This window comes from Sycon ciliatum, chromosome 13, assembly GCF_964019385.1.
Source record: "Sycon ciliatum chromosome 13, ocSycCili1.1, whole genome shotgun sequence".
In the NCBI taxonomy this organism is placed as follows: domain Eukaryota; kingdom Metazoa; phylum Porifera; class Calcarea; order Leucosolenida; family Sycettidae; genus Sycon; species Sycon ciliatum.
In genome coordinates, this window is record NC_088655.1 from 18,659,802 (window position 1) to 18,687,370 (window position 27,569).

The window sequence follows — 27,569 nt, forward strand, 5'->3', positions numbered from 1 at the left end:
GGCTACACTGCAATTGATATACATTAGATCAAATTTTCGGGCAAGGCCCATCATCAGGAATGGTCCTGATGATGGGCCTTGCCCGAAAATTTCATCTAATGTATATCAATTGCAGTGTAGCCTAGAGACCGTTAGAGAGAGTGTGTACAAGGTGTGTGTACAGGATGTATGGATTCAAGTATTGGCTACAGTGGAGTCTCCAAACCTTGAGAAAACTCGAGTTCTTGTTCAACCTGCGCAAAGCCCAGATTCGAATGCTGATGACCATGCATTCTTTCAGAAGTCTGCAGTCCGATGCAAGTCTCGTGGCTAAAGAAAGTCGACTGGACTCAGGTAGAATAAGGACACTTTTCTGGTGCCGCTGTACTTCAAGATCAGCGCTGCAACTCGCCATGGTGATAATGTGGCTGACGTCATGTTACCAAGGAAAACATGGCGTTTGGCCGTGTTCGCCGCACTCGAGCGCTCACCTTTTTTTCACATCTTGTTTTGAAAAATACTTCAAGTCTCTTGCAGCACTTTTGGAGGCCAGTCACATCGCGATCTGTACGAGTATCTTTATCATGGCCATTGTCTTGTGTCGTTTTGAGCTCGAATAGCTTTCTCTGATGAAGGATTCAAAATATAATATCATGACGTTCTCTTTTATCGTGGGCATGAAGCTCCCCACTCGCAGCGGAGATGACATCGGACGGAATAAATGCAGGAGTTCTGCTGACAAAAGTGATTAGCTCCTCGCGACCTGGGGCATGTGAGGACTACAGTTCTAGTTGGGCAATACCCCACGGACACATCTAGCTGGAAGCGCAGAGTCGATTGAGAAAAATGACCAGGATCATAAAGAAGGCTTGTTTGCTTCCACAAAATGTTTTAGTAGCCGAGTCCACGCAGTTGTGACCAGAGATCGTGCGTGTGAGTCGAGTACCCTACTCAAGTGCGCATGCTCCGCTCGCTGCATGCACTGTCTGTAGATCTACAGCAGATTGCTGGTGTGATGCACTACATGTACAGCGCAGTCATTTTATGTGTAAGAGACAATGTCGGCTATTTTGAAACGGCAATGACAGCTTCATCCATAAACGCGGAGCGTGGGGAATGTCTTTGGCGAATGAGAGCTGTTGCATTGGCTAGCTGTACATCCCAGCAAGCGGGAATGTGCTGGATATCGATACTAAACACCCGTTCATCGCGGTGGTGAGTCTGAACAGACCCCGAGGTACGACAGCTTCGTATACTAAATGTGTACAGTGCGTATGGTGAAACAAGTCGATACTGGTTTCCAGCGAAATGTTGTTATCTATGTACAATATCCACCAATATCCTTTATCTAGGGCCCAAAGGCTATCCAGTTCACCAGGATTTGTGGCCTTACTATTTTTCGTTTTCTCCGCGTTTCGGGTTGAAATCTGAACATAAAAAGTAGCACTGATGACGTCATTCAGCTCATAATTTAAATTTGATATTGGAAATCGATGACAACTAACCCAATGTATCACCACAGGAAATTTGGTTGAAAAATATTAATGTATGCCAAAGTTATTACCAATACAAGTTTTGTACACACATGATCACCTTATTATACCTGAGGACTTGCTAGTCGCTGCCGTTCAGTGCTGGCAGGGGTATCCATTATTGAAAATGGAATCAGTTTGGCTGTGCCTTTACTCCTCGTTTCGCGGAGTTCTGGAGAGCGAAGATGAAACCAGGGAGTCGTAAAATATTTTTCACGATTCCCTGGTGGAAACGAGTAATCGCCATCGCGGTGGATCACGCAGCTTGAAAGCCAACTTACTTGAACGACGGCGACATCAAGGTCAGCGGAGTGTGATCAAAGAAGCCGAGGCAAGGCTGAAACGAGCTGAACAACGACTCGAGAGAGATGACGACTGGCTTGCAGCAGATGACGACAGCGACGCAGGTCAAAAGTGAGTCGAGCAAAAGTGACGCAAACTGAACTCTCTGCTCATTCCGCCAACAGTTCTCTTGTAAAGACTCTGTACATAGGCTGAATCACCTTCATCCAGTGATTTGCAGTCGATACAAACTGTTCTTGACCTGTTCTAAGGGTTTTCATATCCATCAAAATCCATCACGAAGTTTTTGTTAACGGAGGAAGTAGACCTACTGGCTTTTGATCTGTTCATCTCCACTCACGACAACAAGAACTTGAGTTGGAAACAAGAACAAGAAGAGTTGGAAACTGTAGTACGGCCGCGGGCGCAGGCCTCGGCGCTACGCGCCTTGGCCTGCGCCCTCGGCCTCAGGTTTCCACTGGCATCCTTTGAGAATTGTTCGGATAAACGAAGTAGGAATAAACAGTCATAGTAGCTAGCTGAATTTCAGTACCTTGGTAGCTGTGTTGGGTTCATCACTGTGCATGACTAGTGGAGCGATGTCAGATGATGTAAAGGCCGATGTCATGCGCTCCTCCCTCTCCTGTGGAAACACCGGCAGTGCAAAAACAAGTAAATAAAGCCACTGGGTTTGATCAGTTCTATCAGGTCAACTGCTTAAACACACGTCGTGAACCTGTAGCATAACAGAACAAGACACAGGGTTATAGAGCTGGTGCTTTCAGCGGAATACTGCATTCATCTGCTCTAAGAGTTTATTCAGAAAGGCAAACTGGTCTCTTTCAACTACAGTAAAACCTGGTGTAAGCGATCTCTGGGTTTAGCGACCACCTAACACCCGTTTTCCATGCCCGACAGTTCTACACAGAAAATGTGGAACCTGGTTCTAAAGACCGGGTTATGCTTTAACGACCGCTTCTTTTTGCACCGTGGGGTGGTCACTTAAATCAGGTTCTACTGTACACCCCACCACTTCTCTACCTGACTCTTACCTGCTCCTCCAACAACTGTTCGATGTAATTATCACCAAAGTCTTCATTTATCGTATCATGCGGTTGAATGAAAACGTTTGGAAAGACAAAGTAACCGTTCCGCATCCGTCCACCGTGCAGCGGTTTCAGGTCAATGAGACGATTGCTCTCCCTCTTCACGTACTCAAATCTCTGTAGCCAACGTGTGCGCAAACTCACACGCATACGCACACACACACGCACACACGCACAAACACACACACACACACACACACATGCAAACACACACGGAAACACGCACAAACACGCACACACACGCACACACACGCACACACACACACATATGCCATTCGCAAACACACACGGATGGAGAGCCAAGGACTAATTTAAAGGAAAGAAAAAGGACCGAAGAACTAGAAGATACGCTATAATGTCCACTAACACCACCAGTTACTCGACAACCAGGTCATACAATAACATTGCACTACATTGACCAACGGTACTGACGTTCTATCCTTTACCGCCTGTCCTTTACACTATTTCGCTTTGTTTCTATTAGTTGCTACATGACTAGTAAAGGAACCAAATGTAAACTCAGCCTCTTTTCTTGACCGCTGTTCTTGTGAGCAGATTTTCTTGCTCTTTCCTACTGACCCACTCAGCTTCTAACAAGTTTGTCTCCACAGCACATGTATATACTTTAGGGGTGAAACAATTATACCGAGTACTCAAGTACTCGCTCGGTTTTTCAAAAATAATCGTACTCGGAATAAATCAGAGTACTCGTTCATACATGGTACATGCATTTACTACAGAAATCTGCAGTTTCAGGGCAGCAGTAGGCAGATGGTGATGTGCAGGCTGTGTGGTGAACATTTGTTCACGAGTAGAGAGAGCCCAAATGACCCACCAACCAATACACCCGAGAAAAATGACTGCTACTCAGTTCAATCAGGGTTGTATCATGTTATTTTAATGCCCTTGGTGTGCAATTTTTAGGAGATGAAAAATACTCGAATACTCGAATATTCGATCGGAGAAAATCAGAGTACTCGAACTCGGGATCTCAGTGCCAACTTTCACCCCTAATATACTTACAACGTCAATCTTGCGCACTCCCGGATTCAGAGCAAACACATGCTCCATGGAAGCTTCCAGATTGGCAAGAACGTCGGCCAGTTTCTCATGAGCACCTGCGTAGTTACGACGCACTCGTACTCGCTTGGTCCCTAGGCTCTTCTCAGACCCTGATCGGTTAACGGAGTCGGCGCGTGGAGATGGAGAATCGCCAGTGTTGGGCGTTGATGGCTTGTCATCTTTGGATGGGCGCAGGGGATCTGACGGAGTGTTGCCTTCTTGTTCACTTGACGGCGTCGGCGGTTTAGGCGATTCGGCGAACGGATCAGGGAGAGTGATTACCTCCTTCTCCGAGATGACATTTTCTTGCTTGGCAGGCGGTGTGTATCTGCAGATACAAGCTCGTGTGACATTGAAACCACTGCATAAACAAGAACAGAAAAGCAGTAATGCAACGAGGATGAGATTGTTTCAAATGAAGTGAGAGTTCAATGGATGGCAGAGTCTCATGAAGGAACATTCCAGAACGCTTATTGATATTTGAATTTTTAACTTTCTTTCCTTGGTAGTTTTGTCAGGAATAGAGTCTGGAGCCATCATTGACCATGTGAACTACTGAGCTGTGCTTCACAGCTCGGTACATCGAATGTGGTTCAGCTTCAATGCAGGACCACCGGAGCAGTTGTCCACAGGTCCAGGCCCGGAGCCAGCTCCTAAGGGGTGGTGCAGCCCCAAGTTGGCCACAGGACTGACTATTTCCCCATGTCAAATTTCGAAATCCTAGGAGGATTACCTCTAGCTCTGTGCATCATATCTGTTTGTTTCATCTACATATTCCTGTAGCAACATTTATGCAGCTATCGCAGTAGGCCTCACCTGGCAAGGAGAACAGATTAAAAGGAAGAGACACTAGAGTGAAGTGTATGAGGGGAGCTTCTTAGATACTTCCAGATAATCAATCGCATACTGAGCAGCCCATGAACGCTGAGGTCCGGACATACCATAGTCTGTCATACTTTGTGTATGATGAACCTGGGATGCACATTGGGACCTAGAACTGGGACGCACATTGGGACCTAGAACTGGGACGCACATTGGGACCTAAAACTGGGACGCACATTGGGACCTAAAACTGGGACGCACATTGGGACCTAAAACTGGGACGCACATTGGGACCTAGAACTGGGACGCACATTGGGACCTAGAACTGGGACGCAGATTGGGACCTAGAACTGGGACGCAGATTGGGAACTAAAACTGGGACGCACATTGGGACCTAAAACTGGGACGCACATTGGGACCTAGAACTGGGACGCACATTGGGACCTAGAACTGGCACGCACGCCCTCCGCTGCAGTAAACATACATCGGTGACCAACAACTTGGTCTGGTGATAGCCTGACCAGCCGGACCTGGTCTGGTGATAGCCTGACCAGCCAGACCTGGTCTGGTGATAACCTGACCAGCCAGACCTGGTCTGGTGATAACCTGACCAGCCGGACCTGGTCTGGTGATAACCTGACCAGCCAAACCTGGTCTGGTGATAACCTGACCAGCCGGACATGGTCTGGTGATAACCTGACCAGCCGGACCTGTTCTGGTGATAACCTGACCAGCCAGACCTGGTCTGGTGATAACCTGACCAGCCGGACCTGTTCTGGTGATAACCTGACCAGCCAGACCTGGTCTGGTGATAACCTGACCAGCCGGACCTGTTCTGGTGATAACCTGACCAGCCGGACCTGGTCTGGTGATAACCTGACCAGCCGGACCTGGTCCAGTGGGCTCGTTTACAGAGAACACACCATTATCCAGCAACACACTGCATTTTTTTTATCAGTCCTGCAAGTTGGCAATGATAATGTATTCATCTGACGATTCATCAGTTCCAACTTCCTGTGCTTCCATAGCCGATGGTGACCAAGATGATCCTTCGTTCATTTATCCTAAAGCAACTTCCCTGTGGATCTCCTTCTTCAGGTTCAATGTTTACAGAGTACCAAGGTCCGGTTTAGTGGTGGTGGAACTGACCATCAACAAACTACATCAGAAATCAAATCTGTTCAGCCTCCAAAGCAAACATTGGCAATACTCACAGTTTGGTGTATATCAGCTTCTCTATCTCATCTTGCTGCTCCATTTCTTGAAAAGATTTCTTCTTGTTCAGGCGGCGAAACGCTTTGATTGTTATCTGACGGCCGCTCTCTGCAACATTGAATAAATACAAACATGCTCCTCAAGTATGTGGGCTATATACAGTCAACTTCGCTAATAACGACTGCGGATATAACGACAATTCGCGAATAACGACATATTTGTCATGCCCAGAGCAAAGTCCCATCCAACTGTGACACATCATGAGACTTCGGGTATAACGACACTTCGCGAATAAGGACACTTTTCTGATGCCCCGCCGAGTGTCGTTATACGCGAAGTTGACTGCAGTACAAACTTCACATGGTGTGTAGAAGCTTTGTCCAGCATGCCATCATGCAAAAGGCAAGCTCTTTCAGATGTTCATCGACATTCTAGAACCCTATAACATCCAGTGATCATCCAGTGATAATCCTGCAGTCAATAAAAGAACACAATGAGGTTGGGACGTTGTTTTTCACTGGGAGGAGGGGGGGGGGGGGGGGGACGGGACGGGTGACACAAACTACTGTACTTGGTCCGACTTATTAAAATGTGCGTTTCGCTTCGAACGTCAGACAAACAAATTCAAATAATGTCAGGACGGAACAAACTTTCCAGCTACCTAACACTATCCTTCAGTTGTCGATTTGTGATGTTGAAGAAGAAATGGCTCCAACCCCAAAGGGGGCAGCGCCTCAGGATCCTAGTCGACTCGAGAATTTTGCGTGGAAATTTTGTCGTCAGAGGACTCATGTTGCTTCTTGCGCAACACAGAGAAGGCCTGGTGCTGAAATCAACACCCCACTGCGATGGGGAATTGTCACGGAGTACCAGAAACTCCTGGGCGATCGTTCTCGAGTGCTTCCTGGCGGATTGAAATCGCTGCAGTCGCTGTTTCCTTGGAAGAATCAAATAAGTTCAGCAAACGCGTCATCCAGAAACTCGTGCAGAAAGCACCTGCATCGCTCCGTACAGTTTGTGCTGATCTCTCTCGCATTCGTTCACGATGTGGCGGCCGACGAATCAAGATCACAGAAGAGATCGTCGAGAAGTTGATCGATATAAACAACCGCCCTTGAGGTCGACTTTCAGGCGACAACCTGGCTGGAAAACTGAAGCGCAGAAAGGGTGAATACGGTGCGTGAATGGTGCGGAGTCCTCGCCGACTCCTCGGAGCCGCGATCGCGATCGATGCGTCACAACATCGCCAGTCTCCGGGGCCAGTGGATTCGTGAAACAGCCAGGGAAGAGCACGCATGGTCTGATGCAGCTGACTGACTGTGTGACAGTCATGTCGACACAGATCAGACTCAGTACTAGTTCTACGCGCGCGGCACACGGTGATGAGAAGTGCTTTTTTTATGCGTGGTGGTTTACTTGTTCGCCTCATTTGAAAGTCTCGTGGGAGCGTCAGGCGAAAACACCTACAGCCACCATTCTGGCAGTCGTACTGCACGAGGAGGAGGCGAAGTCGATCGTCTAAATCGTGCCTATGGAGTGAAAAAATCAAGAAAGCGCGGTGTAGCTTGGAGGAGATGAAAAAAATGTCGACGTTTTCCAGGTTGACGCACTTGAAGAAGCGCCCTGAGACACCAGCAGAGATGGAAACTAGAAGGTCAGGCCAAGAAACGACACAGTAGTTATCTATCTATCCTCTCTTGGTCGATTTTTTAGTACAGGTGCTCCTTTGGACATAGGCTTGAGTTATGAAGCGAAGCGCACATTTTAATAAGTCGGACCAAGTATAATACAAATTTTCGTTGACGAAATCTTTCGTTACATCACTCCACCAGCAAGCGTGTTACGTACTAAATTTCATCTTTGGTCGAGGTCTGTCACCCCAAACGTTCAGAAAAAAAACTTAGTTTCGTAAAAAAAACTCATGTTATTTCGTACCCCCTAACGGATATAGCGAAAGCTATTTCCAAAACGAAACGTTGTACTTATACAGTAACATGTAGGCGCATGCATGCATACATAGCATGCGCACAAGCACACATACACACACATACACACACACACACATTCATTTTACCGTATTGTTCGTGTTTGCACAGCACAGTCACACCTACAAAAACACCATACTAGTCGTCCCCACCACCGCTACTTACCTCCATGCATGGTCTGTTGTCTGCTGTTCTTGATAGCCACGGCTATACTGACTGCACAGCCCAGTGGTAATGTCAAACCATCACCGCTTCCAGCCCAGCAAAGCGATAAAGGATAGCCTGCAAGAGAATACAGTCAACACGGAAATAGACTGAATTGCCATGCTTTGTACATATACATATACTAAATCTCCGGAATGCTAACTGCTTTAGGTCTCATCCGCAGAGCTCACAGTGAAGGGCCGAAACAATTGCAGTGAAGTCAATTCAAAATCATTCAATAATAATTATACTTTGCAGCAGGGCAGGTAACTGTGCCTCTAGGGCGAGACCAAAGTAAGGGGTGCCATCGGAGTAGGGGTTGCTGCTCCGTCATACACCCCCTTTGGCTAGAACCCTGCGATAATGATGATAATAATAATAATACTTGGTCCGCGTTAGCGATATAGTCGCTTATCTTTCAGCTTTGTTTATGGGTCGCCAATGATCACTTGGCAGCCCATTTCATCGCAATTTTGGTTAGTAAGTTAGTTCACCAGTACCTGAAAGGTCTAGCTAGATTTCGAGTGGATTTCGAGAGAGACGGGTGGGTGATTTTGATTGATACAGCGCCGCTTCAAAATAAATGATCTTGTTACGCTGTGCAGGCAACAGCAGCGCAAGCCACAAGAAAGTAATCGGCTACTCGGAATCAGCTCCATTTTGCTGAATGGCCGAGATCGCTCACCTCAGGGGTCGCTCGTCAAGCTGAGATCACAGATCCCTTACCTCCAGCTCAATGCCCGGAGTATCCAGCGCGGCAAGGAGATTTGCAAGTACTGTACGCGTTGTCGTTGTCGTTCAAAATAAAATCTTGCAAAGAATGGCGTCTGATTAGAACCACACAGGCTGTCGTGCTGCCCACGCGAAGTCCTATAGAGAAGGCAACCGTCACGATCCAGTGGCGGATCCAGGACTTGGCCGAAGAGGGGGCCCAAGGTATCCGCCCCCCCCCCCCCCCCCCAAAACAAAACAACAAATACAACAACAACAAAGTCCTGAAGCTGTGAAGAGCAGTTGTTTTTAGGGTCCGGCGGATTCTGCCGGCAGAAAAATTGACAGAATTCGGTACTTTTTCTGGTAAGTTTTATGGATGTTTGGTATGTGGATAAAAATACTATAGTATGGAGCAGAATTCGAGGAATTGCCCGCCATAAGGTTTGTATGATTCTGCCAATTTCACTGCTTTTCGAGCAGAATATGCCACCTTTTCGAGCAGAATCCGCCGGTTTCTAGTTTTATTCCATTCTCACGACATTTTCAAACTGCACTGGAACATTTCCACTCGACAGCGGCCGCGACGGACCTTTGGACGGCTCTCCAACGCGAGCTCTCTTATCTACCGGTCCACTGAAGAACGACCTGATGTCAGACCCTTTCCTCTTCATCTCATATCTGAAGGTAACCCGTTGGCTACAAGCGAAGTAGAGAGCTAGAGAGCGTATACTTGTAGTTTCTGACAATTGAAAAAGAAAAAAGGAAGGACGAAGTCGACAGCACCGTGCACCAAACAGGACTTCAGCCCAACGCGATCGCTGCACTATGTACCAGGCCCTGCATTTTTGGCACGTTTTTCACATGTTTGAAGTGCGGCCGTGTCCTCAGGTCGCAGTGCGTACAGTAGTTGTACACCGGTACACAGCGCGCTGACTAGTACAGACTCATGCTCGGTGCGTGACACCATGTACCGGAGTGATCGGACACGTATAAAAGTACCCAGCACGCGTGACCCACTTGACACGCCAAGTAATTTCGAGCGCTCATTCTACAGTCTACTGTAATCCTAGACCAAGGTCGAAATTTTCAAAGGGGGGGCCCAGGCCCCCTGGGCCCCCCCCTGGATCCGCCACTGCGATCGACTTCTCTTTAGAACATAGCCAGGCATCGGAGAGGAAGAGAGATGAACTTGCAAAATCAAGAGAGTCGATCCCGAGCAAAAATATTTGTCACCAGCGCCGAGAGCAGCGATGAGGAGGACCGAAACAATTATGAACCCTTCCTTGGACAACAAATTCCTCATAGCTAGTTGTCATTCTATACTTTACCTTCCATCGTACCAAGTTTTATCACTTCAAGTGCACGCGTTGATGTCCAAAGTCTAAGTTCAAATTGTCGAAAGATAAGCGACAATATTGCTGACGCGGACCAAGTAATAATAATTACCTTTTGCTATAAGTCTGGTGAGTTAGTGTAATACCTCCAATTTTTATTTATTTTATTTTCAGCTTGGAGTGGAATAAAGAATCATAATACAGTGATACCTGTCTGAGATGACCGCTCGAGGGACCTTCAAAATGTGGTCCCTATTACCAGGTGGTCTCCTTATCCAGGGTCAATTGACTGAAAATGGCATTCCTTGATCCTGGTTTCAGTGGTCTTCTAGGACAGGTGGTCATTTTATCCGAGTGGTGGCCTTGACAGATATTACCGTAATAACACGCTGGTCTGTAGAGCTGAAACTATACGAACTTCCATAGAGCTTCGGCAAGAAGTTAGCCTTCTGAAAGTTTGGGCTGGAAATGGAGTGTGTCATTGAGCCCACACTAAAATAATATGAATACAGAGGCAGTAGGCTTAGGTAGTGAGAAAGTGCTCAATACCTGATTCAGGCAGAGCGGCGTTCGCAAAGGTACAAAACGAGAGAGCTTGGAAGCTCAGGGCCGTACGCTATGCTTTTTTGCCTTGATGAACTAGACAAAAATCGTAGGGATGTTATAAATTCTTTAAAACATTCCTTTTTTTTAAGACATAACCTGGGATTCGAACCCGCACTATCGCGCGCCCTGCATGCATCCCCCGATACACTTCGCATACATACTAATTCTTCCAAGTTGCTTCACATTATGATCTTGCATTTGAAAGCCCTATTTGAATATGCATTCAGGGGACACAATAAGATTTCGAAATTGCTCTGACACAATGTCCTGCCACTTCTGGAAGCGGTCGGACATGGCCGGACACTGTGATTTTTTTACAAGTCTGGTACTCATAATAAAAAATAATTATTATTGTAACGTTTAGGAACAAGCTTAGTTATTTACATGAAAACAAGTTTTGCTAATGGTGTTTGTACTGAGTGCGCAGCTTACTCTATTTATTGCGTTAATTATTATTGTCTTCACCAATTTCACACACGACACCACTGCATAATGCACACATGCATGTGCATGCTACATCACACTGCGGTATTGCTGGTCACATCAAGGATGATCATCACACAGATCTCAAGTAGTGTAACACTGATTCAAATCGCTGTGCGTTTTTCAGCAAACATAGCAACTGTGATATGAGCGTGCAGTGTTTCTGCACATTTCGGATTTGAGCTGGTTTTTCAGCGGCAGATCAAAGGCATTCATTTTTACGCAATCGACAAAAGACAAAGTGGGCACCTGCTTGCCCATTCTAACTTCTTGTTGCCAGCTCCAAGATCGACAACATGTCACTACTCGAGTTGGCTGAAGGCTCCCATCTTTGCAAACGCGATGTGCTCTTTGAACAGCATGTAGTTTCTACGAGACGTTGAATTTCTGACTAACCTTCGCTGCTGCTGCTCCGTCGATCTTGCACAGCGCCTGTGCAACAGGAGCGTAATTGACTGGATTTGCAGAAGACTGCTCCTTTCGATAGAGGCATATCGCAAGCTGGCACACATTTCTGGCGCCTTGTTTCCCTGGAACAGGGACGTTTTCAATATTTCGGATTGTACAAGCGCCTCGCGTAATAGTTCCTATTGTAGCAAGAAAGCGAAGAAATCTCATTTCAAAACTCCTCGATCATTTGCTACGCTCAAACTGGAGCTACACTGAAGTAGACAGCTCCTTGTCTTGCTGTGAAACCCTCTTGTCACAGGTTGCTGCTCCCACTTCATGAGACTTCTTCCCAGGCAGAGCGCCATTGTCCTCAGCCGTTCTCTTTCCCAGCGACGCTATTAATTTTTGTGAATTTCGATCGGACAGATTGTCCGTTCAAGAAAAAAAGCGCCGGATTCGAATCGAAAATGGTCGGAAAATGTCCGATGTCCGACCGTTATCGTGTCCCCTGTGCATTGTGGCCAGCCGGCTTTGATGGTACGGTACGGTAGGGGATAGGTACGGGACAGGTACGATCGAGGGTAATACGACACCGTCTCCCGTACCGTACCGTACCATCAAACACAGCTGGCCACATACAGCTGCCCGCAATATTCAAATAGGGCTTTCAAACGCAAGATCATAACGTGAAGCAACTTGGAAGAATGGGTATGAATGCGAAGTGTATGGGGGATTGCATGTAGGGCGATAGTGCGGGTTTGAATCCCAGGATATGCCTTAAAAAGATAGGAGAATTGAAAAATGTATAACAGCCCTATGCTTTTTTTGCCGTCAGATACGGGATAGCGCCAGGCGTGACACAAACAAACAAACAAACAAACAAACAAACAAACACACAAATACCAAATTAAAGCTGTGTGGACCCTGACTAGCGCCAGACGTTACTGAAGTAACGTCTTCTGCATAGCTACGGGAATAAATACCTCGGTAAATTCCGTTGTGACTCAGAGTTTCATGGCCGAACCAATCAGAATTTGCCAAGGTTGCATTGTGTGCCTTTGTCTGAAATAATATTACTGTAGAAAATAGGCAACTGCTACACTAGAAAAGTACCTAGCAAACTGGCTATAAAGCATAACAAACAGAGATGACTATCACTAGTTTCCCGGAATGATGACAGCATATTTTTATTTACTCTATTTTTTATTTTTTACTATTATTCACAAACCCACGACTCTTAAAATAAATAATTATGTGGACAAAAACAAACAGCTACTGAGATATACTGTATACCTGCTGGCCTGTCGTTTTCCCACGGTCCGTTGTAGCGCACTCCACTTGGACTGGTTATGAGACCAGGGCCATGCCGAACACCATCTTTCCACACACCCTGCATTCAAACACACAATTTGTGCCGCAGTCACAACCAAGTTGGAGAAAGCCTTCACCGCTCACACTAGACTCACATAATACTGACTTTTCCCAGTACAAAGGAATGTGATCACTCCTGAGACACAAGATAGCAGCCATGGCAGCAGAAGTAGCAGCAGCAAAAACACTTTCAGCAGTAGTAGCAGCAGCAGCAAATGATCAAGTTCAGCAGTTGCAGTGGTAGAGGCAACATGAGCATCAACATAGGCAATAGCAGCAACAGCAACATGAGCATCAGCAGATGCAGTGTTGCCGGCAGCAACAGAAGCCAAAAAGCCCAAAACAATTGCGACAAAGCTACTTTCCCCCACCCATAGTACTCAATGGTCCAATACCACTATGTCATACTGGCATTGGTCTACTATTTAGTCGGCACACAGACGTGGCAGAGAGAGGACCTCAATTGATGCGACCTAAACATATCAAAACAACTAGCCTATTTTCCGGTTGTAAGTCGACCTTTTGTGACTAAAAATGGAAGTAGAAAGGGTGGGGGTCGACTTACAACCGAGATTCGACTTATAAAGGGAACTATCAGTATCTTACAAAAAATGACCTGCACTGCAGCACGAGTGCACCATGTCTACACATTTTTGCCTGTTTAGTGGCCTTTTTTCAAGGATTGGGACATTATACCCTCCAATGAGGAATGTTTACATGATTTGTTGATGTGTTAGTAGCAGGGAGTGGTTAGGAGTGCTTCTTTTGGTGAACACTTCCAAATGCAGAATTGAGACCTCCAGATACGGCGGTCGACCTATAACCAGGGTCGACTTACAACCGGTAAAATACGGTAGCCTGATTATGTAAGTTGACCTATGTGTAATATGCACTATACTTCCTAGGTATAAGTCACATTTTGAACACTCAAAATTCACCCAAAAAAGAGGCGGTGGCTTATACTCCGATCGATGGTCAAAATAATGGTCATAAATAGGATAGATGTCTGTATTTCATGGCAAAGAATGGGGGAGGGAAGTGCGGCTTATACTCCGGAAAATACGGTAAGTGGATATTCTCACCTCATATACTCTGCCATCGGGGTAGGTGCACTTTCCCCAGCCATTGCACTTGCCATCGGCATACCGTCCTCGATACTCCACTCCATCTCTAGCAACATAACACACAGATGAGAGGACAGTCATGGACGTCAACACCAGTGCCCAACGTGTAGCCTACACTCCAGCAACAATTTCAGAACTAAGAATCATCAGTATTTTCGAAGAGGTACTCTGCCTTCTGGACTCTCCACAAGATGATGAAGAAGTGCTAGGTCATTCGTCTCTCTATCTCAACGCTTGTGGTCTCTCCTCTAATAATATTTCCTACCTCGTTCGCGGCCCATTGTAAGTGCGGAAATATGGGACATTCAATGTCTCAACATTCTAGGGTATAATGAGTGCACCCGTACCTTCATGCCAACATACAACATTTAGGGTTTCAGGCATGCGCTCCCACACGCACACCAATAGGCCCCCAAGTCCAACCCGCGTGCACACGCTCCGCACTCACATACTCGCACGCCCACACCCACAGCTAAACACAAATACAGACACACTCCCTTTGGTGCTCCCACGATGCTCCCCCCCCCCCCCCCCCACCCCACCCTGACACATGAACACATGTCCAGAGTACTTGAGTGACTCGATCAGATTTCACTGAGAAGTACTGTACACGCAATCACATGCACATCACACATACACACACACGCCACATGCCCAGCCCCAAACCCCTACACAAACACACACACACACACACACATACACGTACGTGAACACCCCCTCCTTCCTCCCCCCCACACACACACGCACGCACGACAAGATACTACAGTGTCTTAGCTGATACACACAACAACCTACAAGTATTATCTTACACGCCTTTGAAGTGACCGTCACCATGGATACGATGCTGTTTGAAGTTACCCATGAAGACACTTCCATCCTTATACAGCACTTCTCCATGTCCTGCACAAACAGTGATCACAATAACAAGAGAGAAAAGGGAATACCCCATTCTATCTCAAAGTACTGCTGGAAACAGATAGCTATGTTCTGCTGGGTATCGTTCTAATAAAATGAGAAAGCTGCCGAATTGGGAAGGGGGAATTCGCAGAACACTGGGATCCTACTCCGGCGTACACTGGCTGTTGATAGCCATCCAGGAGAATGAAAGAAGAGCTAGGAGACTGAGAAGAAAGACGTGTGAGACCGTAATCATTGGGAATGGAATCCGCAACCTCTCAATTGTGAGGAGGAGGGGAGGGGGGGGGGTGTCCCATATAGTGCATTGGTATGTGCAGACGATTTCCACGCGCGCACGCACACACACACTCATACATATTCTCGACCACACATACCCCCCCCCCCCCCTTCACACAGACAACCATTGTCTTTACCATGGTGTTGAGTTTCAACTGGAGACTCCATCATCCCAGACACAACGCAACGGACAACGGGAACGAGTAGGGGGAAACATTTATTATTGACGATGAGACGAAGACAAAGACAAACTAACGTTACAACAACTACATTATCAGAGCGCGAGAGACTGAGACAACAAGAAACTATGAAGGGACTTGGTAGCTATGGCAATATGGGCCCGCAAGTAGCTACCCAGGCCAACGAAACAAAAGGTTAGTACGGGGTTCATATGGTTCATGCAGACAAGCTAGGGAAAAATGTAGACTGTACGGGAGGAGGTACCTAACAATTGTGACTAAATAACATGGACATCTCACCATGATAAAAACCGAGTCTCCATTCTCCCGAAAAAGTTATCAATGTCGGATGATCACTGTACGACATCACTCCTCTGCCGTGAGGTTCTCCCTCGAGAAATTCACCAACGTACTGGCTACCCGTACGTGCGTAGAAGCGTTTCCCATAGCCAGTCAGCTCTCCCTTGGTGAACTGGCCGCAGTAGTGATCACCCGTTCCCAGTGTAAAACTGCCCATACCATGTGCGAGGACTGGACGAATGCCAACACACACACACGCATGCGCGCACGCGCACGCACACACACGCACACACACACACACACACACACACACACACACACACATGAAAAAGGCCTCGATGCGCAGTCATGCATCAACACACATCACGTAGAATATGCACATGTGTGCAGCGAAAAGCTACCCATACCATATACTATGACCAGAGGAACACCAGCAAATACAGTGGCAAATGCATACATGTGAAGACATGCATCACGGTGCATGGAGCAGAACTTCAAAACAATTGCTCGAAATGCACGCCGTTCCGGGTTCTTAGCTCTCATGCAATCTCGCTATATGCACTTCTACAATGATATAATATATATGAATAGATGTGAATGCAAAGGCGCTGACGCCTGGTGGGAATTCTCTAGTAAAAGAAGAATAAATAGAAATATATAAATGATGTAGGTGTGAGGACAGACTTGAGAAAATGCATGTGTGTACGCACATAACTGTATGCACGTGTGCAGACATGATCATAACTACGTGTGCACATATACACACGAGTATATGCTTGTATAGTGCAAGAGCGTGCCATTTCCAAACTAACAAAGTCTTCTCGAATTGTCTTTAAACTGCAACGTAGCCACTCACCTTGACTTGTATAAAACTTCGCTTCTCAAACGACAACAACGGTCTCTTTACCGCTGCTCAATTTGATATTCAACTAAATTTTCAGGGCCTCGTCCATCATCAGGATAAAACCATGCATAAAAATTAAACACACCTGGACAAAATAAAGATGCAGGGATACTTACGTTGACTGTCCTCTGTCGCTTTCATGAAGCCAGTGAATGGCACAAATCTCCTAGCTTCTCCCCATGCCAAATACTCTGCAAGGACACAAATATACAAGCAGCAGGCTGTTATGTTCGCCTCTAGCTCTGCATGTCCGACTCACACTCTCAAACAACGCAAGGAATCCTGGGACAAACAACTGACTTCTTCCTGAAACTCAAACGAATATAAATATGAGCTCACGGGCAGGGTGGCCCTGACCCGTGGCAAAGCGGTTTCCATGACGTCACGTACACACACAAGCAGCAGGCATTTCAACTTGACCTTTCACTTCATCTTCAACGATTAAGGTATGACATTTCAGAATTTTGAAGCTCCAATGCAGCCTAGTCATCTTTCACTTAAACTCCAATCCGCAACACACAAACAGTCCTTGGCTACACCACGTCCAGCAATGGTTTCCAAATTTTCATCCAGAAGGGCATCATCAGCGACCATAACATATGAATTGGCAAAAGATTTTTCTCAGTGATGTGTATGTAGAGATTGAGAGGAAAGTAAATGAGCTGAAAGGCAAGCCGCCAGGGGAAAACTAGGCCAGCAGTGAAAAGGTTAATGCTAACAAGTGCTCATGACGAGACTTTAACACAGCTTCCTGTTTACATTGTCGATTCACGGCTTGCTATCAGTCCCAACCATGTACAGTCAACTTCGCTAATAACAACTGCGTATATAACGGCAATTCGCGAATAACGACAGAATTTTCATGCCCAGAGCAAAGTCCATTCTACCTGTATACATATAATGAGACTTCGGGTATAACGACACTTCGCGAATAACGACACTTTTCTGATGCCCGGCCGAGTGTCGTTATACGCAAAGTTGACTGTATGTTGTACTGGCATGTATACAAATACATGTGCATTACACCCATCCATACGTGAACCGGATGTGGGTACTTTTCAAAACATGCGTACCCCAGTCATCTGGTCACCGTGCCTGCAGGCTGCAACGTTCACACCAAGGTTTAACTGAAAGGTTCAAAGGTTCAACTCGAGTGACAGGAACGCACACAAATAGGCTGTAAGTTGAACACTGCAGGCACTGTGGCCAGGTGACTGTTGTCCGCATGAGCACTTTACCGCTTACTCAAAGGTGTTCGGTTGGCAATAAGGGCAGAACGCTGCATTGCAGCCTTCTCTGACCAAAGCCAGTCGACTTCGCGCCCGAAAGACTACATATGGGCCAAACGCGTTCATCCGTGCTTTTATAAGAACGAAATCATTTAGTGACATTGTGCATACAAATCCTCATCTAGTAGGGCATAGTCACCCAATTTCGGTGGAAGTGGCAAGTTTGATTGGGAATAAAGGAGGAAGGGATCGTCTCAGCTTCCTCGGACCAAGACCATTCGACTAAGTGTACGTGTGGCCTAAGGCTAACTTTCTCTAAGGGGGCGTGTGAATTGACACTTTTTGACTTTTCGAGGAGTTTCGTTTTTCTGAAGAGATGGCCTTATTGGCCTCTTCAGAAAAACGAAGCTCCTCGAAACTCCACAAACTCATCCGATGGGAGAGGTGGATTAGTTCCGAAGAGTTTGGAATAGTTAAGTCACGTAGTACGTGGAGATGGTCGATCTGATCGGACGTCATCATCGCCATGACAATTCCACTGAAAAACTCTAAAATGATAGAAACCGTTCTAATGGGACACTTCAACTAATCTCTTTTTAAAATTTGTTTGAACAGTTGATGAAGACAATTCGAACGCGGCCTCATGTTCATAAAACAGCATATTGGTTGGTTTTTAAACTCACTTGACGGATATGCCCCGATGGCTATGCTGTACTCGTGTTTCTTCTGACATTTCATGTTGAGTCTCACGTAGGATTCATCTAACATACTGCTCAGATGATCATCACTGTCGACTAGGATAACCGTCTTGGGTCCGTAGCGGCTAGCGAAACTCTCTTCATTTCGCTGCAGAGCTGCCGACAAAAGCCGATTGCCGTTTGAGGCGGAACTACCGCGCACTCCTCTATGGTCCAGCCGCTGTCTTCCGTCGGTACGTGAAGAAGTACCATGCATGCGGAATATTGGCGGGCCCTCCGGTCGACCTTCGTGCCATGCAGCGGCAAGTTTGACTCTGGGATCAAGCGGCGACACACCTCGACTTTCTAGGCCGTCCGCATCGCTGGTGTCCTCGCCCTTTCGACTGCTCGACAGGCGAGTACTGCTCCCCATTCTAGCTTGCGACGGTCTTGCTCGGTTCATTGCTGGTATAGTAACTGTTGTCACGTCGGAACGAGAACACACTGAATACGTTGTGTGGAAGCAACCATCTCTCCGCACCAGTTTCACCCAACAAACAAATAAAAAGTCTACACTTGAGACGAAAGGAAGAATACAATCATGGTTCAAAGACAAGACTGTGTCAAGTGTGTGCATGTGTACCATTAGAGAGGTTTTGCATTCCGAATTTCGGTACAGCGTTCTTCGGTCATTTGTCGAACATCAAAATGTCGAATTTTCGCACCAACGTTTGTTTTGCAAGTCGAAAATGATGTGTTTTCATTTCGTGAGCCCCAGCATCAGCAACGTCCCGTCCCGTGCTCCTTTTCTTGCTGATTCCAACGAACTTTGATCGCCCAAAGACTCGAGGGCCAAACCTGCCCCCTCAGTCGCCTCAGAAAAACCAACTCCATGCCCAAGTCAAATGTTATGCGTGTCGCCATAGTCTTTTCAGCCACACAGATGACGGTGAGGACACTCCAGGCGAAAGAGAGTAGACAGGCAGTGGAGAGGAGCAATCAATGGTAGCTGACGATGCTATGTCGCCAAAGACGCCTGCCAAACGATGCCGAGATAAGAAACCTCTTTGAATAAATCAAGCGCTAGCGCTCTTCTACAAGAAAATGCATCCGAAAAATATTTTCGGCAAAGTGAGCTTTTTCCGAACAAACACGCCGAATCTTCGTGTGCATTTTCGACCTCGCCGCCCGCGTGCCGAATCTTTTTGCCGAATTTCGGAATGCAAAACCTCGCTATTGCTACAACTGTACTGTAGTCTGTAGTCATGGTAGTGGCACTACAAAACTGTGCACGTTACTCGTTAGTTGTAACGTCGTTTCGTGGTCACAAACCTTTTTTTGGCCATCTACATTTCTACGCAAGTAATGTAGTACTACTACTACAGTCAGTAGTACTACTACTAGTACTACTACTAGTAACCTGGTAACGACACGTAACTCGTTACGTCGTTGATCGGTGTTCATGCACTCAGTGTACATGGTGTACCGAATAATGAATAATGGCTGTGCACGGACAGTAGATCTACTTACTCTTACTGTCTGTTGCACGTTGGTGAACTACAACTAACTAACTTAGTACAAGTACAAATCGATGCACTTCTCGCGGGAACACACCCTCCTACCGCCGGCGCCACGATGCGCACTGCACTGAGTCTGTCTGTTCAACTAGCCTGGCACTTGACCGTTTTCTGCGTCGAAAGCAGCCGAGCTCCTATCCTGACTTCATCCTATGTCCACAAACCGGTTGGTAACCAGGAGCACTGCTTCGGACTTTTAGTTTTCCAACTCCCTGGTTTCGACACAGTCAGACGCAGAGCGCCCTCCGGAGCTCCGCCTTACTATACGTGCTTCTATTCAATGTTAATTGTTATGTCAACGTGTCCACCGGGCCGCGGGGTCCTCCGTAGATCTACTTTTGGGCGCACCCCAGGCTGCTTTATCCACACCACGCACACACAGATCATCAGATGCCTGCAGAGAAGACGCTATGAGTATGACTAGTCGTCGACTCTTGGGGAGTCTTGCCTAGGCTTTTCCACATTATGTTTTGCATTATTTTTGCATCTTGGGGGTAAAAATGAATCCCCGTTGTAAAAATGCATCTTTCGTGATTTTTGCCAGATTTTCTTCAAAAACAACAACGGTTGCGTGGTTTTGCCAGATTTTCTTCAAAAATAACAAATTTGGCGTGATTTTTGCCAGATTTTCTTGAAAACAACAAGTTAGTAAGTTAGTTCAGTAGTTAGTTGCAAGTGTTAGCTAAACTTTAGCCTACAGGCATTTTCTTCTGCTGGCAAGACTTGACCTTGCCCCGCACCTGACGTAACCTGACTCTTGTCAGTCTCGAAAATATGCCTGGCACTGGGGCCGGCAGGCGGCAGTGCATGATGATGTGCATGCATGCATGGGTACATGTCCTGGTTATCAAGAGTACATAACCCACCGGTTGTGCAGGCAGTTGCACACTCTTGCCAGTCTTGGTTATGTACTCTTGCTACTACATGTACCAAGAGTACATAACCCCCCAAGTAAGTTAGTAAGCCGCGAAAATAAACACTTCAAAACTGAAGAGATCGAGATCAAGACAAGAGCTTGGTACATGGTCCGAATGACATCATGACATAAGTAAGTTAGTTACAACTGTATTGTACATGTAGTTTATAACATTCGTCACTGACAAAAGCACGTGCGAGACTACTACTAGTACTAGTAGTCTACTGCACGTGTGCGCCTGGACAATTCAAGATTTCAAAAAGCACAAACAGTTCAGTTTTATCAAGAGTAGATAAACTACTTCTCTACTCTTGGTTTTATGGATTCATTATTACAGTTTTCTCTTGGCAAGTCAGAAGCTTCTATCGTTTGCCTGGCAAGACGTGTTTTGGTGCTCGTTGTCAATGGCTGGCTCAGCGCTGTTATGATAGTAGTGTGGTCTGGAATGCTGTGTCGAGATGTCCTCATCGTTCTACGGCAAGTCTCGAACTAAACGGTACGGCACTTATTATTATTATTATCGCGTTTTCACAGAAGTCACAACAATCATAATATGTTTCTTTCCTTCGGATCACTACTGTGTTCGTCGAGGCTGTATATTTTTGCAGTGGACGAGTTCTGTCATGTCACCGCGCAGACCACGGTTGATTCCAAAGGCAATTTTCTACTAGACTCGACCTCGTCGTTGCCACTGTTGTCGTTGGCACCGCTTGGGATGTAATTGGTTGATTATTTGCACACTCTTTGTCTTGTGAACAGAGACTGTTGTGGGAAGTTGAAGCGGGTTACCCAATTTTTGTGCATCCTCGATATTTCAGGGTTTGTGTTTATCTACACCATGGTAGTACCAGTATGTAAACATGACTTGCGTTAGAGCTTTTAATTACAATTCGTCTGAAATCGCTGAAAATGGAAACTCGATATAAAAACTTGGGTTCAGCCACATATTTTATATTCTGTTCTGTGGGCAAAGTGTAGTGATGCACATCATGGAGGATGCAATGACACACGAGTTGGTGCCTAGTGATACAGGCCTACCCTCCTGGTGGTGGTGCTATTGGCACAGTCTCAGCTTAGCAATTTGTGTGCTTAGTTTTCTTCATGCTCTGTTCCGTATTCCGATTGTTTTCATGGGCTCTTTGTTGTGTGTGCGTGTGTGTGTGGGGGGGGGGGGGGGGGGGGGGGCGTGAGTGTGTACACATGTGTGTGTGTATGTGCCATGTATGTATGGGGGTGTTTTCGGGTTCTCTGCCTATAGACAGACAGATGGAGATGAAGTGGACGATCGCATTGCCAAGCGACTAGCCACAGCTGAACGGGTCTGCAAAGTGCCTGTATCACGGGACACTGACCGGAGCAATGTCCGGGCTCACTCCACCCCTAGCTCTGCTGCCAGGTAAGGATTTGATTGGGTAGATGCTGATCACTTATGTACGGGCGGGGGCACTCTTGGCTGCCGGGCAGCTTTCTAAGCCCTCTAGAGTCACACCAATCGGGTTTTCAACAAAGAACGGCCCCAAAAACTTCGGCAAAAAGTATTCGGATGGAGAGCCAAGGATAAGTTTTTAGCAAAGAAAAGGACCAATGAGCTAGAAGTAGCTGGTGGTGTTAGTGGATGCTACATGTATAGAGGAATGTGTAGTTCCTTGGTCCTTTTCTTTGCCTAAAACTATTGATTAAAAGTGGCGAGGCTTCCTGCAGTTTCATATACAGTTCAGAGTAGAGCCCACATGTTCTCTTCCATTCTCATGTTAACACGGCAATAATTCAACTCATTTTATGATAATTATTACGTTTCGGCAAATTGCCTTCATCAGCAAAACCTATTGATTGGCATACTAATAGTGTTCAATTGCATTTGGTCAGTATTGTATGCACTGAGTTACGCGCAATTCCTAGTTAGGGGTGGTGCCAGGTCCGAACATACCCGGTCCCAACCTGCCTCGTCCCAGCCTGCCCGGATAAGGTTTTTTTGCTGTACATTTTGTTTTGTTTTTCACGCTGCTTTGGCCAAGACATCAACGCCAATGTAGTGAATGGGGGGGGGGGGGGGGGGGGGGGGGATAGCCAGCCATGGCACTAGGTGAAGAGACATACGTAGAGTGTGTAGACAAGAGCATGCGACTGTGATATTGTGCCGGTGCTCGGTGCACTGTCTTCATTACGTATCTTTCCTGCGTCCCACTCTCTACTAATGCACCAAAATCCACAAACTCTCGTTCGAGCATGCCCAGTTTTGCATTACTCGTTTAAGTGCAAAGGTGAACTCTGAATTTTGCATGCAGGACAGTTGGTTTCTAACCTCGGGGAACGTGTGTTGTTTGATTTTTCGCGGAAGCGCGAATGTGGCTGCATGAATGGTGATGTAATTTTGTTGTGACGTGTGTGTGTGCGTGTGTGTGTACGTGTACGTGTGCGCGCGCATGCGTGGTTGGCTGCATGCCTGCGTCTGCGTGCATGCAATTGCATTCTTCCAGGGGACGGCTGCTCGTCACGCGGAAATCCTGGAAGTTCTTCTCCCGACAGCAGCCTGCCATGGACTTTGCGTGCAAATCACATGGTGTAAGAATATTTGAGACACTGCATCGAACTTACCTTTAACTTTTTTATCTCTATTCCTGTGCTACTTTATATGCATTGTCTGAAGTGTGGTTGAATAAAGCTGAAGACACTACTGCAGCTGCACTTATGGTTGATAAATATGGTCGTAAAGACACACCTGGCAATATGGCGGTAAATACACGCCCACCCATACACGCTCTCTAGGCTTCAAAGTTCCGGCACAGAGCTCTCCTTCTCGCCACCACCACCATCAGTTCACGCCTGGCGCCAAGTCGACGGATGGTTGGCGGTATCCGACGTGGCAGGCTGGCACTTTGCAGCCTAGAGAGAGTGTGTGTGGGCAGGCGTGTATTTACCGCCATATTGCCAGGTGTGTATTTACCACCATATTCAACCATAAGTGCAGCTGCAGTGGTGTCTTTAACTTCATTCTCCCGAGTCAAACTCCGTAGGAAGACATCCAAGAAGAAGATTGCCTGATGAGTCCAGCGGGGACGAAACGTACGTCGCAATCGAGCTATGTCATTGCTGTGTCATCTTCTATGTGCCATGCGCTACTTGATGTACCAGCCTGCTATGTCGGATACCGCCAACCATGCATCGACTAGGCGCCAGGCGTGAACTGGTGGTGGTGGCGAGAAGGAGAGCTCTGTGCCAGAGCTTAGCAGCCCGGAGAGCGTGTGTGGGCAGGCGTGTATTTACCGCCATATTGACAGGTGTGTCTTTAGCACCATATTAATCGAGCATAAGCACAGCTGCAGTGGTGTCTTCAACTTCATTCTCCCTTGTCTGGAGATGGTTGGAGACTGGATAGTGGTGGCAAGTGAGATTGCTGGCACCTGTCTGGGGCTAAGCGCCACTCTGCGCTTGAGGAACTCTAGTCAAATTTAAGAACTGTACAGACCATACAAGCAAGCGCGAACGTTACGAAGCGGGACAAGCCCAGAGGTGCCAAGGGTTCGCGTTCTGTTCGGGGTACGTACCACCAGTACCGTAATTTGTGGAATATATGTCGCACTGGGGGTATACGCCGCACCCGGATATTTCGTCACGAGTTGCAGACATTTACCCTGTTTACCACCATCACTTTTGATCATCGTAGTATAAGCCGCTCTGACGTCGTTTTATTTGAAGTTCTGGTGTTCAAAGTGCGGCTTATACTCCGCAAGAAACGGTACTCTAATTTCAGAAATTTTAATTGCTCAATATATTTTCGGTATGAGGGCAAAAGGCCAGGTTAGGTGAACGGAAAATTTTATGTGCATAGAAGCAGTTCCCTATTGGATTATGTGTGTTAGTGTTTGTTCGGTGTATTGCAATTTTCGGTATGGAACAGACGCACCGAAAGTACCGAAAACGAAAGTACAGTAAAACCTGTCAAGGCGACCACTCGGATAAGGCGACCACCTGTCCAAGAAGACCACTGAAACCAGGATCAAGGCATGCTCTTTCCTGTCAAATGACCCTGGATAAGGAGACCACCTGGTACCAGAGACCACATGTTGAAGGTCCCTTGAGCGGTCGTCTTACACAGGTCTCACTGTAGTCAGTTAGTTGTAGAGCGTCAGTACCGTCGGTCAGTGTCGTGCAATGTTATCGCATGAGCTGATTGTTTAGTAACTGGTGGTGTTAGTGTACATTATAGCGTAACTTGTAGTTCCTTGGTCCTTTTTTGTTCTTATAAATTAATCCTTGGCTCTCCATCCGAGTCCGAATAAAATTATACCGAAAATTTGTGAAATCACAGTACTTCATGATCCGCAGTGTGAGCAAGTATGCATGACCTGCGGCATCTCTCTCTGCGAGATCCTCTTGTCTTACGTCAGCACTACGGCCATGCATCGGAGTGCACCTACCAGGGTGCACCTCACACTTGTTGGAGATGATGCTATGGTTTTCAGCATGGTGCGTGTACTTGCCGCCATGGCTTAGGGGTTAAAGCGCCTGTCTAGTAAACAGGAGATCCCCGGTTCGAATCCGGGTGGTGGCTTTTTTCATTTTTTCTGTTGCAATGCTTTTTTACATACGGTATCTCGCCCTGGCCAATTTGAATCAGTATCACGTACTGGTTCCTGTGTAAGTGTCTCCTCTGTCTTCCTTTTGCAGCAAGGAACAATTTATGTTTGTGTCTTTCCCTCAAACCAGTGAATGTTTTGAAGTTCATGTGCCTTTTCTGGTATATCATTGTGGATGTTCTTGCTTTGCAGAATTTACACGTCTTCTCGTTCGAGGATCCTCTCTTGGGAGGTCAAGGTCGTCGGCGATTCCTTGTGTCCTCCTATTACCAATTCTACTCGTGGTACAAGTAAGTGCTCTCTCTTTCTCTCTCTCTCTCTCTCTCTCTCTCTCTCTCTCTCTCTCTCTCTCTCTCTCTCTCTCTCTCTCTCTCTCTCTCTCTCTCTCTCTTCTCTCTTTCATTCGCGCACGCGCGTGCGTGCACACCATTTGACCAATTGACGCCCATCGCCGGAGGCGATGATAGCGATGCTACGGCAGAAGCCATAGCAGCTTGTGCTGGGATTGCACCATTCAACAGCTTGCAAGGCTGAAGAATTGACCGCCACTATTCAGCCTGGCCTACACCGCACAGCTATGAAGTGGCTTTTTCTGGCCAGTGAATCCCTACCTTTTGGTCTTTTTTCATTGCACACACACACGCACACACACTCATCATTCATTTCCAACCTGGTATGAGGAGATCTTGCAGTCAAACGTGTTTTACGTCGCTCTCTCTCTCTCTCTCTCTCTCTCTCTCTCTCTCTCTCTCTCTCTCTCTCTCTCTCTCTCTCTCTTTCATTTCGTGCTCATGTTTCAGGTCGATAAAGAAGCTCGAGCGCACGTTCTACGAGGTGATACCAGAAGGTATGAATCTTACATTTTTTATGTCACTGGTGTTGTAAGGGCATAAAGCACAGCTAAAATCCGGTATTTGAGTAAACCGTGGAAGATCGACCATAGTCAGAAACATTCGTATCAAGTCCAACACTCTCTTTTCGCTCGAAAGTTACACATTTGGCTATTTGAAATCAAGCTTTCGACGAAAAATGTGATCACGTTCATTCTGTTTTCCGTCGGATGATAATATTTCTGCGAATTTCATCTCCGAATGCCTCGCCATCATCGCTGTCTTCGACAGGACTGGCACTCCTCTCCGAATCTTCAAAACCCGCATCACTCCCGCTGCGCCCATGGCTTTCTTCTTCATTCTCACTATGATCAGGAAAGAGTGTGTGGAAGTGCGTCAGGTTGATGCATGCACTTCGCTTGCTTGGTTCTGTCCTTTTTGTATGCGAGTCATGCGTGAAACTTTCCCTACTTTCCACCCCATGTTTCAGGGACAAAGTTTGAAGGCCAGACTCGCAACATAAGCGAATAACGGTCTCTAGTAGTGCATCGTATGCATACCAGTCGAATTCGATATGCACTCACAACATACTGCATTCGGCGTCAAAATTATCCGGCCCATGCCGATACATATGGGCACTCTGTAAGAAGACTTTAGGGTCTGTTGGGAATGCCCAAGTAAAATAATAAAATACAATACAATACATATCAGGCTTATGACATGTGACTGCCTTTGGATAATTAGAGGTTCCGGGTAATTTGAAGTTGGGGCCTGGTAATTTGAGGTTCGAACTGGAGGGGGTCTACCTGTATTGGTAAAACGGCCTAGTACCATCAGCATTACGATTGTCTTGCGCTTTATAGTGTTACAGAAGGATTGTCAGGGTTTATTACGACGCCATTTGTCTGTTTGGGCTGAGCTGACAGAAGCCAGATCCTCCACGTCCGGTTTTGAAAACTAGCTCATGACGATGCTTG

At 46.6% G+C, this 27,569-nt stretch overlaps 2 protein-coding genes and 1 non-coding gene across 3 annotated transcripts in view; 2 read left to right on the forward strand and 1 right to left on the reverse strand.

Moving 5' to 3' along the window:
• The window catches only part of LOC135829653 (uncharacterized), a 28,596-nt gene extending 9,296 nt beyond the window's left edge, over window positions 1-19,300 (reverse strand). Inside the window, exons 1-11 of the mRNA XM_065342046.1 lie at window positions 18,699-19,300; window positions 16,903-16,977; window positions 15,883-16,113; window positions 15,019-15,109; window positions 14,168-14,255; window positions 13,008-13,104; window positions 8,149-8,265; window positions 5,998-6,106; window positions 3,923-4,322; window positions 2,846-3,016; window positions 2,347-2,436 (exon numbers count right to left, since the gene is read on the reverse strand). Of these exons, the coding sequence (XP_065198118.1) occupies window positions 2,347-2,436; window positions 2,846-3,016; window positions 3,923-4,322; window positions 5,998-6,106; window positions 8,149-8,265; window positions 13,008-13,104; window positions 14,168-14,255; window positions 15,019-15,109; window positions 15,883-16,113; window positions 16,903-16,977; window positions 18,699-19,155 (1,926 nt within the window). The 5' untranslated portion in view covers window positions 19,156-19,300. The remainder of the gene's footprint in view (window positions 1-2,346; window positions 2,437-2,845; window positions 3,017-3,922; window positions 4,323-5,997; window positions 6,107-8,148; window positions 8,266-13,007; window positions 13,105-14,167; window positions 14,256-15,018; window positions 15,110-15,882; window positions 16,114-16,902; window positions 16,978-18,698) is intronic.
• Window positions 19,301-21,488: 2,188 nt separating this feature from the next.
• LOC135830031 (DNA-directed primase/polymerase protein-like) overlaps window positions 21,489-27,569 on the forward strand; it is a 28,865-nt gene continuing 22,784 nt past the window's right edge. Inside the window, exons 1-5 of the mRNA XM_065342417.1 lie at window positions 21,489-21,681; window positions 22,444-22,581; window positions 23,663-23,747; window positions 25,955-26,052; window positions 26,563-26,609. Of these exons, the coding sequence (XP_065198489.1) occupies window positions 21,644-21,681; window positions 22,444-22,581; window positions 23,663-23,747; window positions 25,955-26,052; window positions 26,563-26,609 (406 nt within the window). The 5' untranslated portion in view covers window positions 21,489-21,643. The remainder of the gene's footprint in view (window positions 21,682-22,443; window positions 22,582-23,662; window positions 23,748-25,954; window positions 26,053-26,562; window positions 26,610-27,569) is intronic.
• Window positions 25,665-25,737, forward strand: Trnat-agu (transfer RNA threonine (anticodon AGU)). Its single transcript has one exon. It is a non-coding gene; the product is annotated as a tRNA-Thr (tRNA).